This window comes from Cenococcum geophilum (assembly GCF_001692895.1).
Source record: "Cenococcum geophilum 1.58 unplaced genomic scaffold K441scaffold_1, whole genome shotgun sequence".
NCBI lineage: Eukaryota > Fungi > Ascomycota > Dothideomycetes > Gloniales > Gloniaceae > Cenococcum > Cenococcum geophilum.
This window is the reverse complement of record NW_027137559.1, coordinates 5987126-6003637: the sequence shown is the minus strand read 5'-3', so window position 1 is coordinate 6003637 and position 16512 is coordinate 5987126. Positions and strand designations below refer to the sequence as shown.

The 16512-nt window shown below is 46.6% G+C and overlaps 5 protein-coding genes across 5 annotated transcripts; 3 read left to right on the top strand and 2 right to left on the bottom strand.

Annotated features, from left to right (window-relative positions):
* Positions 1–3099: 3099 nt before the first annotated feature.
* On the top strand, positions 3100–5987 carry K441DRAFT_650724 (bilirubin oxidase). Its single transcript, XM_067647083.1, has 12 exons — positions 3100–3348; positions 3401–3558; positions 3635–3700; positions 3755–3810; positions 3859–3906; positions 4028–4236; positions 4301–4380; positions 4433–4501; positions 4563–5091; positions 5143–5226; positions 5284–5593; positions 5668–5987. Exons 1-11 carry the CDS (start codon positions 3176–3178, stop codon positions 5516–5518), a joined length of 1707 nt encoding a protein of 568 aa, XP_067510618.1. The 5' UTR covers positions 3100–3175; the 3' UTR covers positions 5519–5593; positions 5668–5987.
* A 789-nt stretch (positions 5988–6776) lies between these two features.
* On the bottom strand, positions 6777–7786 carry K441DRAFT_650722 (DUF1754-domain-containing protein). Its single transcript, XM_067647082.1, has 2 exons — positions 7362–7786; positions 6777–7266 (listed from the first exon to the last, which is right to left on the bottom strand). The coding sequence occupies exons 1-2, from the start codon at positions 7772–7774 to the stop codon at positions 7245–7247; spliced, it is 435 nt and encodes a 144-aa protein (XP_067510617.1). The 5' UTR covers positions 7775–7786; the 3' UTR covers positions 6777–7244.
* Positions 7787–9250: 1464 nt separating this feature from the next.
* On the bottom strand, positions 9251–11331 carry K441DRAFT_650719 (reduced viability upon starvation protein). The gene is made up of 6 exons (XM_067647081.1): positions 10967–11331; positions 10873–10905; positions 10688–10782; positions 10616–10635; positions 9471–10559; positions 9251–9414 (listed from the first exon to the last, which is right to left on the bottom strand). Exons 1-6 carry the CDS (start codon positions 11000–11002, stop codon positions 9389–9391), a joined length of 1299 nt encoding a protein of 432 aa, XP_067510616.1. The 5' UTR covers positions 11003–11331; the 3' UTR covers positions 9251–9388.
* Positions 11332–11464: 133 nt separating this feature from the next.
* On the top strand, positions 11465–13492 carry K441DRAFT_650717 (cysteine desulfurase). The gene is made up of 3 exons (XM_067647080.1): positions 11465–11764; positions 11820–12643; positions 12870–13492. Exons 1-3 carry the CDS (start codon positions 11479–11481, stop codon positions 13290–13292), a joined length of 1533 nt encoding a protein of 510 aa, XP_067510615.1. The 5' UTR covers positions 11465–11478; the 3' UTR covers positions 13293–13492.
* A 196-nt stretch (positions 13493–13688) lies between these two features.
* Positions 13689–16115, top strand: K441DRAFT_650715 (UEV-domain-containing protein). Its single transcript, XM_067647079.1, has 5 exons — positions 13689–13802; positions 13862–13949; positions 14020–14258; positions 14331–15614; positions 15673–16115. The coding sequence occupies exons 1-5, from the start codon at positions 13749–13751 to the stop codon at positions 15766–15768; spliced, it is 1761 nt and encodes a 586-aa protein (XP_067510614.1). The 5' UTR covers positions 13689–13748; the 3' UTR covers positions 15769–16115.
* The last annotated feature ends 397 nt before the right edge of the window (positions 16116–16512 follow it).

Here is a 16512-nt window from a genome sequence, read left to right as displayed (position 1 = left end):
CGCTCTCTTCATACCTCTACTCTTGACCCGATACGTTATCGGCCTAGTGACACCGAACGCTTGAAGGTATTAACGTCGTCATCATAGTGCGTGTTGAGTGACATAGACACTTATATGAATCACATGTACGGTAAACAGTGGCGATTTGTCATTCGTAGAGCTTGGTTAATCGGTGTTCACCGGGTGATCCATGGTTGCTGCGTTAGAGCGAGGTGTTTTTCGGTGCAATGACCGGTTCAAACTATGATGCGGTATTGCCAGAAGAGAAAAGATGGGAAATTCAAAATGCTAACGAGGTGGCGAAGATTACAAATCCGAATATTGACTTAAGAAGTGAGTGAAGAAAGGTAATCTGTTAAGCATTTTCATTACCTTGGAAACTGTCATAGAAAGAAATACAACAGTTGTAAATTGTCTCACTAGCCGATCCGGATTGAGCGTTTAAATTTGTGTTGCCTCAAAAGAATAACGCACTGCTCAACTGTCTCAGTCAAATGAAATTTCTGAGGTAGATGAAATAGCTAGTGGAAGGAGACGAAAGGGTAACGAAAAGTCTCAGAAGTTGATCGTAGACCCACCCATTGAGCGAGTCGCCGTGTCATGCTAGTATCAATAGCCGCAGGAAAAGCCATGTAAAAACAACTAACGCCTGCCCGGGGGTGCAGCAGAGATTCAATGAGGACAGTTCTGTAATGGAATTGTCACTCCTTTTGAGAAGTCGGCGGTATTAAGAACCCGTGCCGAGTACATAATGCAAAATTGCGGATAGCGGCTTGACGCCACTACATCGTCATGCATATAGGAACGGGGACTGCGTACCCAAGCCAAGATTAATCGGCGTTTCGCTGTTCCCGACATGGCTGGGTAGGTTGATCTGATAGAGCCTAGCATCTCGAAGTATCGGATTTGAGGGGACGGTGGCAAGGCCGGAGCTGGGTCTCCAAAAATTCCCGACAAGCTCACGTTTTACCTTCGCCTGTTGTGAGGACAACGCTCGTCATTCCATTCTTCAAATAGAAATGACCGTGGTAACACAAGCCAAGTGAAGCCAAGATGAGAGACATCAAACAAGCTTCGCGAAAGCAGGAACAGTGCACGGCGACGCAGAAGAGAGTGAGACATGAAGCGGAAGGTGGATCAAGGCAGTCTCTTGAGGGACCTGAGAAGCTGGAAGACGCGGCCCTACCTGATGTCTTTGCATTCTCCGAGAACCAAGGTTGACGCTTGAAACACGAAAGGAAGATCTTCGTGGCGTTCTTGATCTACCACCCTGGCGCATCCGGTTGAAAGCGCGTGTTGATCACGCTAATCAAAATGCGTAGATTTATACCCAAAAAGAAATAAAAATATGTTGAAATGGCCGTGCGTATTACTTCAAAAGGTATAAACTCTGCCGTTTGATCACTAGTATCAACGCGCTTTCAACCGGATGTGGTATACAAAAGCCGGAAAAAGAAATCATGATAGGAGCAAGACTTGGATGAATTTCTATTCACGGATAACGATGGTGCCAGAGAACTGGAAGAATCGCCAGGGACGAGCCAGTGCTTTAGGATGCGGCTGAGATGCAGTTGAGAAAGCGTGTTTCGCAAATTTCCTTACACTAGTTGGAGCTAATTTAGGAGGCCTGCAGAGAGCACGAATACGGCTTAGAGGATGCTAATTTGGGCGAGAGGCTGGCGCCGAGCCTTAATATTATTTAAGGGTTCAAATCGTGTAATAAGCCTATCTTACGTCGAGCATCTTTGTGGTAACAAAACGACGATCGTGACGTCTCGCAAATTGGTGATCTTAAGGAAAATGAGGGCGAGAAGAAGGACGTCATGGCTTGATCGATCGCGACGATCACTAAGTAACTTTACCTGATATAGGTGCGTAAGCGAGGTAACGCAGGCTTCAAATAATTGCCTTATTTTATGAAGTATTTTAAGCCTACGTTATGCATGTGTATGGGTCCCCTGTAGAGAGGCTTTATATGAACGGTTTTATGCGGATCTACAAGCCAGGGTGTATGCGACGGCGTCAAGCTACTTGGTGTTGATCAAGGCTCAATTGACGGCTTCAAACTTCTAGATTGAGCGACTTTACGAAGTTCACAAGGATTGCGAAATCCATGTAGAGATGCTGTGATGGGGCTGGAAGCGAGGCCCGGCGAATTGGACGTTGGTAGTTTTCGGAAGTGGAGCGGGGAAATTCCGTGTCGTTAACGCCAGAAAGCCTTTGGTACCCGAAAGCGTGCCTCCTACTAGCCTTCGGACCGTCCTGGCGTGCTCCTGCCGAGCACCATCGCTTGTTGTTTCCATGGGGCTTGATCTTGCGTCGCAGCCGCCGGAGGAACTTAATATATAGCGCTATATGTCCGCACGCCGACCCAATAAAGCGCTTACTACCCATGCGACATCCCTTGATTATCTTAGGTCGATATGCAGTGCGCGTCACCATTACCCGGAATATGTCTTACTTCCAGCCTGACCAAGTTACTGCTTGCATGTTCCTTCACGAAGGCCAACCAGACTTTTCGTATGCATGCCGTCACTACCTTCGTCTTCACCATGGTACGAGTATGGTAGTACATTTCCCTGCATATAGAAAATTTTATAGACGGATCTGAATATATCTTGTATCTTAGGTCAGGTATACCAGCCGTCTCCGCAGCCATTGTCCAGCCTTAGCACACCATGTTGGCTTTCCAATCCCGGTAATCGGATCGCTCTGCGGCTCGCTAAACCAAGATGCGCCGGGAACTAAGATCCTGGTCCTATGGATGCTCCTGCAAATATTTATTTTGCGCAGCAGAACGTCTGTGACTTCATGGGGTTCCGATGAGTACGTCGCAGACCCAGAGGCTTGTTTTGGTCAGTTGGATCTGCAGTGACCTTGTTTGCCATCACATTGGCTATGCAGAAACCAATGACAACTGACCTCCCCATGGCCCCTGTGTTTACCGCTTTGTGTGGATCCCGACAAATCCAAGCAAGCATTCAACGTTCGGTATTTCGTAAATGGCATGCACCGATGGAGACTGGCATAGCGGAGTCCGGGCGCTCAGAGTTTGTATAAGTACTCTCGTACTCATTCTTGGTCGATATCGCATAAGATGTTTTGAGCCATTTGGTACCATCTTGCTCTAAACTGCCAAGAATTTTTCGCTTTTCACTTGTCATTCTTTATCATTATGTCTTCCGGAGCATTCGGGAAGAGTTTAACTCTAGCTGCTGCGTTTGCCACATTAGTTCTTGCAGCACCCACACCATTAGCACCACGAAACAACTTGGGTTGGGTTAGCCCAGAATACTATTGGATTTTCCAGTACCCGCTACCAATTCCGCCTATCAAAACCATTACAACGTAAGTAGGGAAACTCGCTATGGTTACATCAGAGTTGACTCGAGTTCGCTAGGACGTGGACAAACTCGTCTACAGGAGCAGTTATTGATTTTTATGAGGTTTCTATTCAGTCCTTCGAACAGCAAATTTACCCGAATCTGCCGAAGACTAAACTCGTTGGATACGATGGAATGTCTCCAGGACCAACTTTCGAGATGCAGAAGGGTATCGGTAAGATGAGTCCCGATGTCTGCTAGCTTAGGACCGCGGTTGTTAAATGAAGCCATCTGGGGTGACATGCATGCAGAGGCTGTAGCCCGATTCAGCAATAACTCTCCAAGAGAGACCTCGGTTCATGTGCACGGCCAATACAGTAAGCGTTCAACCTGCTACCTTCCACATACCCTTACGCTGACTAATTGCTAAGGCCGATCACCATTTGATGGCTGGGCAGCGGATACAAGTCAACCTGGACAATACAAAGTATTTCATCCGTGTCAATACGATACTGCATACATTAATATATTATAGGACTATTACTATCCTAATGGGCAGAACGCTCGCACCCTCTGGTACCATGTAAGGAACCCAGATTCTACAAATGCAATGCGTATCTATATCAGTGTGCTTTAGGTTGCAGCGTTGCATGAACATATTGGTCTAGGATCCTTTTCAACAAATTCCGTGCTAATCTAAACAGGATCATGCAGAATTCATAACTGCTGAGAATGTATATGAAGGATTGGCTGGTTTCTACATCATCAATGATTCTGAAGAAGGTTCATTTGGGCTCCCATCCGGAAACTATGATATTCCACTTGCTTTATCATCAAAACAGTATGACAATAATGGCCAACTCGTGTTTGATACGAATGACAACAACGGGTTTTGGGGGGATATTATCCATGTGTAAGCGAGCTCAAGTGCCCATTTAGCCGATCCATTGCATTCCTTGCTAAAAGAAAACGAATAGTAATGGGCAGCCATGGCCATACCTTTGCGTGGAACCCCGCAAGTACCGCCTCCGACTCCTGGATGGTTCCGTCAGTCGTAGTAAGTTTGGGTTTGCTCACTCGATTCTGTAAATGCTAAAATCTTCACTTAGCATATGCCCTTTATTTCGAAAGCGATGACGGCAGTGATATTTCCTTCAACGTTGTGGCGTCAGACAGTGGTACGCGTATCTAAACATGCTCATTACCATTTGTGACGTACATTATTTTAACATCGGGTAGGATTCCTAAGCCACCCGGTCGAAACAAGCACTTTAAACCTTGCTATGGGTGAAAGATATGAGATAGTTTTCGACTTCTCGTCCTTCTCAGGCAAAAACGTTACCCTGAGAAATACTCAAGGCGTTGGACAGAATATCGACTATGCAGCTACAGACAAAGTCATGCAATTTGTGGTTGGTAACACTGTCTCCAGCAAGAACAATAATGGAGACCTGCCCTCGACACTTCGAGTAGTACCTTTTCCTCCAGATAAAACCGAGGCAGATAAAGATTTTGAGTTTGCGCGTGTTGGGGATGAGTGGAAGATTAATGGAGTGGGCTTTGCTGATATCAATGCCCGCATTCTGACCAAACCTCCTCGTGGTGCTGTAGAGATCTGGAATCTAAAGAATGGCGCTGGCGGAGGGGTTCACCCTGTGCACATTCATCTCATCGACTTCGAGATTCTTACCCGAAACGGAGATAGTGGCTCAGTTCTCCCGTATGAAGCTGCTGGCTTGAAAGATGTTGTCTATCTAGGCCCCGGACAGTATGTTGCGCTAAAGAAACGCTTCAAAGAAATCATGCTTATCATCTTTAGGTCTATTCAAGTTATTGCTCGGTATGCGCCCTGGGACGGCGTTTACATGTTCCATTGCCACGACCTCGTTCACGAGGATCATGAGTAAGGCTTTACCCAAACGCAATATGTATCCAGAAGGCCGTAGCTGACGTTCCATAGTATGCTGGTTGGCTTCAACGTAACCTCTCTAGCGAAGTGGGGCTACCCGTCGTCTACTCACTTTATCAATCCTATGGAGCCCGAGTTCGCACCTAAAGCCATTACAGCTAGCGATTTCACCCAAGATGCTATAGAGCGGAAACTTGCGTGGTTTTACAGCACTGATGCTTATGGCCATGGTGAGGAAGATGCCGCTAGTTCAAGCTTTGCAACCCTAACCAGGAACAAGCGATGAAGTAACCGCACGAAATACCATAAACCCTAATGTTTTAGCCTTAATGCATGCTAGCCTTTCCATATGCTTTTGGAGTGGCTTGTCATGCTAGCCTTTCCATATGCTTTTGGAGTGGCTTGTCATGCTAGCCTTTCCATATGCTTTTGGAGTGGCTTGTTGTGGAGTTACGGGATGACCATATGTAACCGACTACCGGACCTTGCATATTACCCTGGTCACTAGCGTCAGCACTACCCTCGTATACCTCGTATATCTTATATTACCCTGTTTCGACTACATATTAGTCTCCCCTTTTATCTTATTCCTTATACCTTCCTCGTGTATATATAGACGCTTTAGAGCTACATTTACAATCAAGTCGCTCGTTCAATTCCCACACTGCAAAAGCTTACACCATACCTCGGCTTGATTAGGGATGTTTTATCCCAGTGGTGTATTTTACGAATTTCAGGCATATTGTAGAGATGAGTCCATAGAGATAAAGTAATGTTAATGTGTTGAAAGTGCGATATATTTTTTCCCAAAGCGCTTAGGTGAATATATCAGTCTCACAATGCTAGAAACCTTGCCAATTAAGAGACCCACTTTTATGATGTAGTTCGGGGTCCGAATACCTATTGAAACTTGACGGCTTTTTCTGACAAATTCCAAGCGTAGGTGCGAGATCGAAGAATACCCCTTGAATGATCACACAAAAGTGCAATAAAGCCAAACGGAACTGTTTTTAGTCAAGGAAATATGTCAGGATGAGCTCTATGCTACTATCCCTTGCAAGGTAGAATAGAATACTAGGATCAATCATACGCGTACTTTCGATTCTGGTGTTCGCGCACGGTCCGACTTTCGTAGGACTTCACCGTTGAAAGGATCTAATTAACAAGATATCATCCCAGAATGAGAACCGCGTTACTCTGTTCTAATCACAATGAGAACTAGATTACCATGTCCTCAGCTTCAAATGAGAATAGTACGATTATATCAGAGTCCCTTGATATATTTAATGACTATTACGCCTACAGTTTATTCTTCAGAATACCTCTCCTAGGAAACACATTTTCAGTAATTTCTGAATACAACACGATGGGACCGAAATATAGAAAAGGCCAACATGTCCGCTATAAGCCTGTCGGCGGTACGTTGTAGTCAATCTACAAGCATACAAACGCCCAAACTCCTGAAAGGGCCGAACAGCAACACCAGTGAATCTACTGGTACGATTGTAAAGTCATTATCGAAGCTACCGAGCCCGATGGTAGACACACCCAAGCTAGTGAGGACAACCCGAGATATGAGGTAGGCACGTCCGAATTCTAACAATTCCCTAGAGAAGAGCATGCCCTAGAGTTCTTTGGCCGTCACTTGCCTTTATTACTCTCCACGTTATCGCACTTTCTTATCCTTGATGAAACATGCCCGACAATATTGATTTATATCGAAAACGACAACACCGGAAAAACTATGGCCATCTATTCTGTGATCAAGGGTGGAGCCAAAAACAATCACACTCGCTTACAGAACTGTGCCTCTGGAATCGTAAACAGTACTCTTTGTTTGGCTTTTGTGGAACTTAGCTACATGTGGCAAGCCATCCGCTGCTAAGATATATACACGAATCAAACTCCTAAATTCTTCTAGCTGATGCAATGTATTTTCCACAAAACATTGAAGCTTTCCAAAATATGAGGATCTCCAATCTCCAATCTCATATGCTATCCAAAAAACTTCGTTACCCTGGTCCGATTCTGGGCCTATAATGCAATTAGCTCTGCCTTCCAAATTATCTTTTCCCACTATCCCGGACTCTCTCGTAGTGTAGACTCGTCGAACTGGATATTATACTCACATGTCGTGATGTTCGCTCAAATTACTTAAATACCGATTTAGTTCCTCCACCCGTTCTTTGTGCGTCTTGATGCCCTCGCGCTTCAGCCGCTCATCCAGTCTTCTCCGCCTCCTTTCTTCATGCCGCTGTTCCGCTTCCGTCTTTTGCCTCTTCCCCACTAGCACTTTCTCTAGCTCCTTGCTCTCATCTTGATCGAGCTCATCCTCGTCTGCTAACGCAGCTTGTATGTTCGCGGCATTTCCCTTCAATTTCCCCTTCTCCTGCTCCTTGTCTGGATCTATGGGGTTTGCGGAGGTGATATCAGGTGTTGATGCGGGCTTCGGCTTCTTCTTTTTGCGCTTTTTGTCGATACCTGCGCCACCTTTAAGCTTCAGCGCACCAGAGGTGACGCCGGTATAGTCGGAGGACGGCATGTTGGGTTGCTGAGAGGTAGCTGAAAGGCAGTTTTAGCTGCGTGAGGTCATGTCGGCGCCGGAGAAACCTCGGCAGTTCCCAAGCTTTTGATTGTAGGAAAGGAAGATATAGAATTGTGACGGATCTGTTTTGACGGGAGGTTTTTTAATTTAATTACTAGTTAGGGTATTACGCTATTTTATATATTAATGTTTAGAGACGTCTGAGATTTTCTCCAGCCTCGAAGTCCCAGTGGCCAAGAACAGACTCCGGTCCTTGGATCCACCGATTATTTCCTCAGCTCTCCTTGATAACTTGATCTAGTGCCTTAACATACGCTTTAGCACCTTGTAACGTCCGTTTTCCCTCAACCACGATGTACGGTACCGAATCAACACCATTTCCCGCCTGCTCCCGAATTAGCATCTTGACATCCTGTAAACCTTCATACTCGTCTTCAATGACCGTTTTCGCTTCCGACTCAGGAATACCCGCCGTAGAGGTTGCGGTTGACAGTGTTTCGGTCGATGAAGGGTATTTCTCGTTCTCGAAGTACTATAGAGCGCTGTTGCCAACGTATACCATCAGCTAAGCTCTCGTTGCCGACCCTCACGACTCCAAATCTCCTTTGCGCCTCCCTCATAAACTCACGCCTGACCGCAGAGGCTAAAACTACTCACACTCAACAACCTTCATCGCGGCCTCCTCCACTTTGGTCTCCTGCACCCATTGCACCACCCTATGCATCAATCGTGTTGGCGACTATGCCTCCAAACTTGAAATCAATGGCGCAGCTCGCGCCATACGCGCTCATTAGTGTCGTGCACATCTTCATCTTCTCCTCCGAGTCGCCACACCGCGACTTCTTGTACCATTCGTACTTGTCTTCGCCCGCTTTCGATGCCTCGGGGTATAGTTGGTAGGGGAAGAACTTCACAGTGAAAGTTACTGGGGTGGCGGGTCTCGTGAACGAATTTGGGCGAGGGCGAGTTGCAGGCGGCGGAGGGCGAGGTAAGTCCTGTTGCCAGGAAATAAGTTTGAACGGGCTTTACTGAAGCTGGGAGGGATTTGTGGCGTACTAGGGGCAGGTTGTGTCGAGCGTAAAGGAAGTCTGGGAGTCGCAACCCATGGTTGAGAGAGATAATGATAGAATAAACGATTAAGAAATTGGAAGTCAGTATATCAAGGAAAACAGAAAACCGGAAACATTGAAGGGGCGAGAATTGAAGTTACTGATGGAGAAGTGGGGCTATATGTGATATTGAAGCTTCCATTCTTCCGCAGCTGTTCTTTCAAATCAACTAGTCGTCATGCGGGGCTGTGACTTCGCGCTAATGTTTGGGTGTAAATTGTTTCGGGTGTGGCTTGAGAGGTGGCGAATTCCGTGACTTTGATTTGAGAAAGAAAAGAGGTAATAGAGCCATATGGGATTGATAACAATATCGCGCATGAAATGAAGGCACACATGAGACTTCAAGTATCTTGAATTGCACTCTACCGGGCCAAAGAGTATGCAATACTTCCTGTTTCAATATGAAATCTCCTGCTCAATAGACAGGTGAGAATAATGTGATTGTTTACCACGATGCTGGGCTACTGGTGGACAAAAAAAATACACAAGCCCTTACTCCATATTAAGAATTCAGGCGCACATAGTTTCCTAGTAAACATATAAGTCTCTTGAAAGAGAATTTGTGGCATAAGCAATATACATACCTGGGAACTGCCCTTGCCGTCCATTAACTTTGCCAGTCCACCACTCATTTTCATTTGATGTCCTTTGAATAATCTCAATTACATCCCCAGTGCTGAAGCTGAGATCACCTTCGGCTTGTGCTTCGTAGTCATAGAGTGCGGTGACTGTCTCTACAGCGGGCACACCGTTCAACCGAGAAGGTTTGGGTTTTGGTGGCGGTGGTGCTGCACCTTTGGATTTAGCAGCGGCACCCCAGGCACTACCAGTACTATTAGCCCGGCCAACTCCAAAGCCCCCAGAAAATGCGGGCGAGAGAGCATTGCTTTTTTCGGGAGCAGGGCTATATGGAGGCGGCGGTGAATCTGTAGAATCTAAGGTTGATCGACGTGTTGTGGGTGATTTGCCCTCTATAGCCAACTTATTAGAGCCATATTTCAATTGGCCAGGTTTTCGGCCTCCAGTTGTTTTGAATTTTGTGATAGCTATCGCCTCAGCCTGTTCTCGAACATCGCCCCGCTTCTTCTCAAACGCAGCCTCGATATCGAGTGTCAGATCGAAGTACCCGATATCTATGCTCTGCATTTTCTCGTGTAGCGTGTAGAACACATTAAGCTGCATGTAGTAAAAAGATTGGAATAGTGGTCGTATAAATTCCCTCTCGAGTCGGAACAACTTAGGTAGCTCGTCCTTTAGCAGATCATTGAAGTAGTTGAACTCCTGCGTGGCTTGTTCAACCTCGTTTTCGGCCTTGTACATCGCTTTCTCATCTTTTAATGTCTTGTCCTTCTTGTCCTGTAGCTTCTTTAGTGTAGCTCGGTGGCGATCGTAGTCCAGTTGTTTATGGTCTCGCTTCGTCGCTACCTTGCGAATAACTTTGATAATTTCTAGCAACTCATCGGCAGGCCGTATTACACGTGTTTCAATCATTTCCAGTTCCGGCTGCAGCGTAGTTTGAAGCTCGCGCACTATTGACTCGTACTCTTCGCATGCTCGTATTCCTTCCGGGTTGCCTTCCTGCACAAAAGAATCTGGATCCGACATGCGACCGGAGATGGGTTTGTAAATTTCCGCGCACGCTTTAGAGAACTCGATCTGGTGGTTGAGCATGCCTAAGGCCCATCTTGTTAGATATGTGGATAAGCTGAAAGTGCTGCTGAGTACAAACTATTTATGGCATCGAAATACCTAGTGACTGTTAGCCGCGTTGATATCAGTGGCCTCTGGGAAGAAGAATTACTTCTTAGATTCATCATGCAACCTCTTCGTCTCTTTCTCCAACTCTTGGAACCGCCTTTCTGCATCAACATACACTGGATCCTTTGTGTTCTCGCCCTGTCCCACAGAGTCAGATCAGTTGGGGCCTGACTTGCAAAGCCGGATGTTGTCGCGATTCGGAAATATGCGGATATCGGAAAGACTCACAATGTTAAAGCGTTGCTTGAGGGTTTGCGGCGCCTGCGAGAAATTAATTAGCCAAGTCCTATTTAATCCCAGGCGTCTAGACCATGATCGTTACCCTAGTGACGCTCTTCGTTATGCCTTTCCAACTCATTGATTGAAGATTGTGGTGGGCTGGACGAGTGCAGATGCTAAAGAACAATAGCCTAAGGAAACTGGGATACTGGCGAAGAGATGCGCTCTGAAGTTGTAGGCGTTGGTGGTGGAGGTTTGGATCAAGTCCGTGGGTGCTTTCAATGTCCTGAAGCCGATCCTATGACGAAGCTAGCAGTGGCTGAGCACGAGCCTCGTAAGTAATGGCTGAAAGACTTTGTCACTCTCGGATTTTAAACTTGACTAGCAGCATGCGTGCAACCTCAATATTAAAGACGCTGACGGAGAACGCACGAGTACAGAATATGTGAAAACAGCCAGGCACTTGACGTTTCCTGCAAGCCAGCAAACATTCAATTGGGATTGGGCTGTTTACGGAGGTCTGCCCGCTGGGGTGTCGCTTACGAAAACCATCTGATAAGAAATGTCGCAAGCTCTGGCGGAGCTTACACCAAGACACCAAGCTTTCGATCCATCATGTCTAATATTACCCCATCAGCAGCGAGGCAGGCCCTCAGGATTTGCTCACGACGATACCCATCAAACAGCTTTTCTCACTTTTCACCGCGACCCGCCACCGCTTTTGGCCACAATGGACGACGAAGTTATGTTTCCGAGACCAAACCTATCAACGCTACCGTCAGCGTTGAAACAGCCATCAAGGCAGATCAGAAGGCATTCTTACAAAAGACTGGGAAGAGGCCACAGGATGAGACTATACCTACCTCTAGATTGAGTGCAGACACGATGAGTCCTTCAGCTGGTAAGTTCATAACAGTAGCAAATTTATGGGTTGACTACGAACTGATAATCACTAGAACTGTTAAAACAGGCAACTATAATGGACGAAGGCATGCGTCCTATCTACCTAGATATGCAGGCGACAACACCCATGGATCCACGAGTCCTTGATGCAATGTTGCCCTTCATGACTGGTCTTTACGGCAATCCTCATTCGCGAACACATGCATATGGATGGGAGACTGAAAAAGCGGTGGAACAGGCAAGAGGGTATATTGCTGACCTCATCGGTGCTGACCCTAAAGAGATTATCTTCACAAGTGGAGCCACCGAAAGTAACAATATGAGTATCAAGGGTGTTGCCAGGTTTTTTGGGCGGTCAGGCAAGAAGAAGCACATCATAACCTGCCAAACAGAGCATAAATGTGTCCTGGACAGCTGCCGCCATCTGCAAGATGAAGGCTTCGAAATAACGTATCTACCTGTTCAAAGCAACGGACTTATCGACATGGCACAGCTTGAAGCTGCTATACGGCCCGAAACCGCTCTTGTCAGCATCATGACTGTCAACAATGAGATTGGTGTGGTCCAACCGGTTGGAGAGATTGGAAGGCTTTGCCGATCAAGAAAAATTTTCTTCCACACAGATGCTGCTCAAGCGGTTGGAAAAATTCCAATCGACGTCAACAAAATGAATATAGACCTTATGTCCATCTCGGGGCATAAAATATACGGCCCTAAGGGAATTGGAGCATGCTATGTCCGACGTAGACCAAGAGTCCGGCTTGACCCAATCATCACCGGCGGTGGTCAAGAACGCGGCCTAAGGAGTGGCACATTGGCTCCGCCGCTTGCCATTGGGATTGGCGAGGCAGCACGTATATGTAAAGAGGACATAGAGGTACGCATATATTTTCCTTAAGTTCTTCAATTTACACCTTTCCGTCACTATGATTATTCGCTTTATACATGCATGGCTTTCTGAGTGTTTCGACGAAAGCTATAGGTGCTTGCACCTGTACGTCGACATACTATGTTGCTACATAGCAGGGGTTATGAGATGGACACAATTCTTAAGACAATTCTCTATTTCTTGAACGGAGATAATGGAAGCTGATCCAATCTAGTATGATGGGAAGCGTATCTCGGCATTATCAAAACGCCTTCTCGACGGACTGTTAGCCCTGGAGCACACCACTCTAAATGGTGATGCCTCTAGCCATTATCCGGGTTGTGTTAACGTCTCATTTGCGTATGTTGAGGGTGAATCGCTCCTCATGGCTCTTAAGGATATTGCTCTTTCGTCAGGAAGCGCATGCACCTCGGCCTCGTTGGAACCTAGTTACGTCCTGAGAGCTCTCGGCAGTAGCGATGAAAGTGCACACAGCAGCATCCGTTTCGGCATCGGCAGATTCACAACCGAAGAGGAAATTGATTATGTATTGAAAGCTGTGCGAGAACGAGTGACCTTCTTAAGAGAGCTCAGTCCTCTGTGGGAGCTGGTCCAAGAAGGAATTGATTTGAACACTATTGAGTGGAGCCAGCATTAAGATTGATGAGTTATAATTATAGGTTAGGCTACTATGCCAAAGGACTGCGCAAGGACAGAATATGGCTAGATTTGCTTTACTGAACTGCTTGTTGCAGTATGCGTTGACGACTGTCTGTATAAATTGTACATTGTATATTATTAGTCTTGACTCTTGATGAGTTTACTCTTCACTGAAGGAAAACAATGCTCAAATTTAACTGTAAAGCTTTTTTGATGCCTGATGATGATGGTGGTGGCCTTGTGAAATGCTCGGCGTTGAGAATCTCCACCAGAAGACCGCCAACGCCCGCCAATAGCCTACTAATCGATCTCTGAGACACGCTTCAGCATCGGTATTCTCATCCATCAACTTCTACTACCTTCGAAAGCCATATTCGGTGCTCATGGCTCGATAGTCGTCATATCTACTCATGGCGCATGCTCGCCGCAACCGCCTTCGCGCCCAAATCGCAACATGGCCCCAGTGCCAGATAAAGTCCTAAATTGGCTATACAGTGTTCTCCCTAGTGTAAACACCCGTTGAGTCCTCAGTTTTATAGTCAATTCTGCTAACGGGGCCTTTTTCAGGAATATCTCGACGTTAATCGCACGTACTCCAACGTCGCCGAAGCCCTCGCGGACTATCCATCTCTTTCTCCACGAACGGAGGTCTATAGTACGCCTCCACTTGCGATGGTCTCCCGTATACCAATATATATTGATACTGAAATTATGGCATGTCCCAGCATACGAAAATGGCGCGTCTGCTCTCCTCCTGCTTCTCAGTGGGACCCTTCCTGTCACATTTCGAGGCGCTACCTATGGCTTTCCCATTTCATTATGGGTGCCCCATGCATACCCACGGGAATCGCCGATAGTCTATGTGACTCCTTCTCAGGATATGCTAGTCAGGCCAGGGCAGCATGTTAGCGGGGATGGGAGGATTTATCATCCATATTTGGCGCAATGGGGGAAATATTGGGACGTATGTTGAGCAACTGAAGTGCTCTTTCATGCTTTAGGAGACTTTTGGTTGACCTACGCTGACCTCTTCAAGAAATCTACGATTTTTGACTTCCTAGCAGTCCTTCGCGGGGTGTTTGCAAAAGAACCTCCAGTGCGTTCCAAGCAACAGTCCCAATATGGGCCTCCAAGCGGCCAGCAGACTGGTCCACCGGTCCCTCCACCACCCGAAGAATTGCGGAAAGAAATGCGGCCTGCTCCAACGGCCTCTCCATCTCCCGTACAACAACCTCAGCCACCGCCTAAACTCTTGAAGCCGCATGATCCTTCGCAAGACAGACTACAACAGCTACAAGATAGTGCTCAGAGACTACCACCTGTGCCTCCATACCCACAAACGATATCTGAAAATAGATATGGACATCCAGATAATTGGCAAACTTCTAGAAGAATGCCGCATGCTACACAGCATCGACAACCAAGCTATGATATGAACCCTCCAACTCCTATAGGACGACCGGTGCGGCCACACGTACAGGCTCAAATGACCCAGCAACCTTTCCAGTCTACATCATACGAACTTGGAAGTCCTGTCAGCCCAATTACTCCTGATGAACAGCCTCAGAGACTCTGCCAGCAACAACCAACAGCCCCTACAACACCCCAGCAGGCCCAGCAAACCCAACAGCTTCAGCAGCCTCAGCAGCCTCAGCAGCCTCAACAGCCCCAAAGACCTCCAGCAAATTATTTGCTTGCTCAAGCACCATCTCAATATGGAGGGCCCACGGGCCAAATGCCTGCTCGACAATATCCAATGACAAATATGTTGCCTCCAAGCCAGCAAACCCAATATCTACCCCAAAGGCCGAAAAACCCCATTCCTGACCTATTAGACTCGCCACTAGATGTCACGCTACCATCTCAAAGTGGCCAGTCCGCCCCTATTCCTGCTCCCCCCATACCTCCAAATCCAGAGAAGGATGCTCTTCTTACCGCACTATCCTCTACACTCGTAGCTCAGCTCCGGCAAACAACAACAGATAATACGAATGCCATAGCATCTCTGCAAGCACAGCAGTTTGCCTTGCGTGAAGCCCACGGGCGCCTACAAGCAGAACTCGATCAATTACAGCAGCTAGATGCGGCACTAGCGTCAAACGAGCAGATCCTACGAAACGCAATGGTTGAGGCTGACCGCGTAATGGAAGAGGCACGGACACGCAAAGTGCCGGATGTGGATGACGTATTGGTGGCCCCGACTTTAGTGGGTGGCCAACTGTACTCGCTATGTGCGGAGGAAAGGGCATGTGCAGATGCTTTATTCGTCCTTGGCCGAGCTTTGGATAGAGGGCGTGTTGGAGCGGATGTGTTCGTAAAGGTATAAAACTTCTGATCCTCTGCACTGGTATCTGCGCTAATTCGCTTATCATTAACAGCAAACTCGGAGTCTAGCTCGCGAGCAATTCTTGAAGAAGGCTTTGATCAAGAAGATTGCGAAGGGCATGGCGTTGGATGACTACCAGATGCGATGATTGCACATAGCGGCAAATATATGGACACAAATATAAAGTAGGTTTTTCTAAATCAAAAGCGAAGATTTACCGTTTCTATCTTATGAGATGGGAGTTTGACCAGAACTGTTCCTCCCTGAATATCTCCCGCATTCGACTCTCGGACTGGAACACCACACCTCAAACGTAGAAATTTTTATATGCCAGATTCTGTAGCCACAGCACCGATAGAGGCTTGTTGACTAGTAATTTGAAACTTGATTTGTGCAAGGTCTCCCTAGTAACCGAGTAGAGATGTCGAGCGTTGAGGTCACTGTCAAGTACCACCTTATGACTCACACCCTGTTTCTTGCCATCGTATGTCTTACTATCTATTTTCTATTACCTATTCATTACCTATTACCGACTGAGTGGCAATACCGACCTTGTGGCGATTGAGTAATAGTTCCAAATCGTCGTCAGTGTCGTCGTCAGTGTCATCGTCAGTCCTTTGCCCCTACCTTATGTATATAAAGAGCTTCTAGAGCCAGCTTTAATCAACAGAGTTCTTATAAGTGACTTACCCGTCCGATAGTTATAAGCCCGGGCCATCTACTGTATTATCTTTAATTTGAAACCCTAATTACCCTATTATTAACTAAACAGTAGAGGCCTTAAAATGTCCTCTTAATAATCCAAAACCCTTATTACGACGTATACTATAATTCTAGTAGGCCTAAATAATTGGGACTAATGGATTGGTATTATTAAGTATAGAGCCGATAG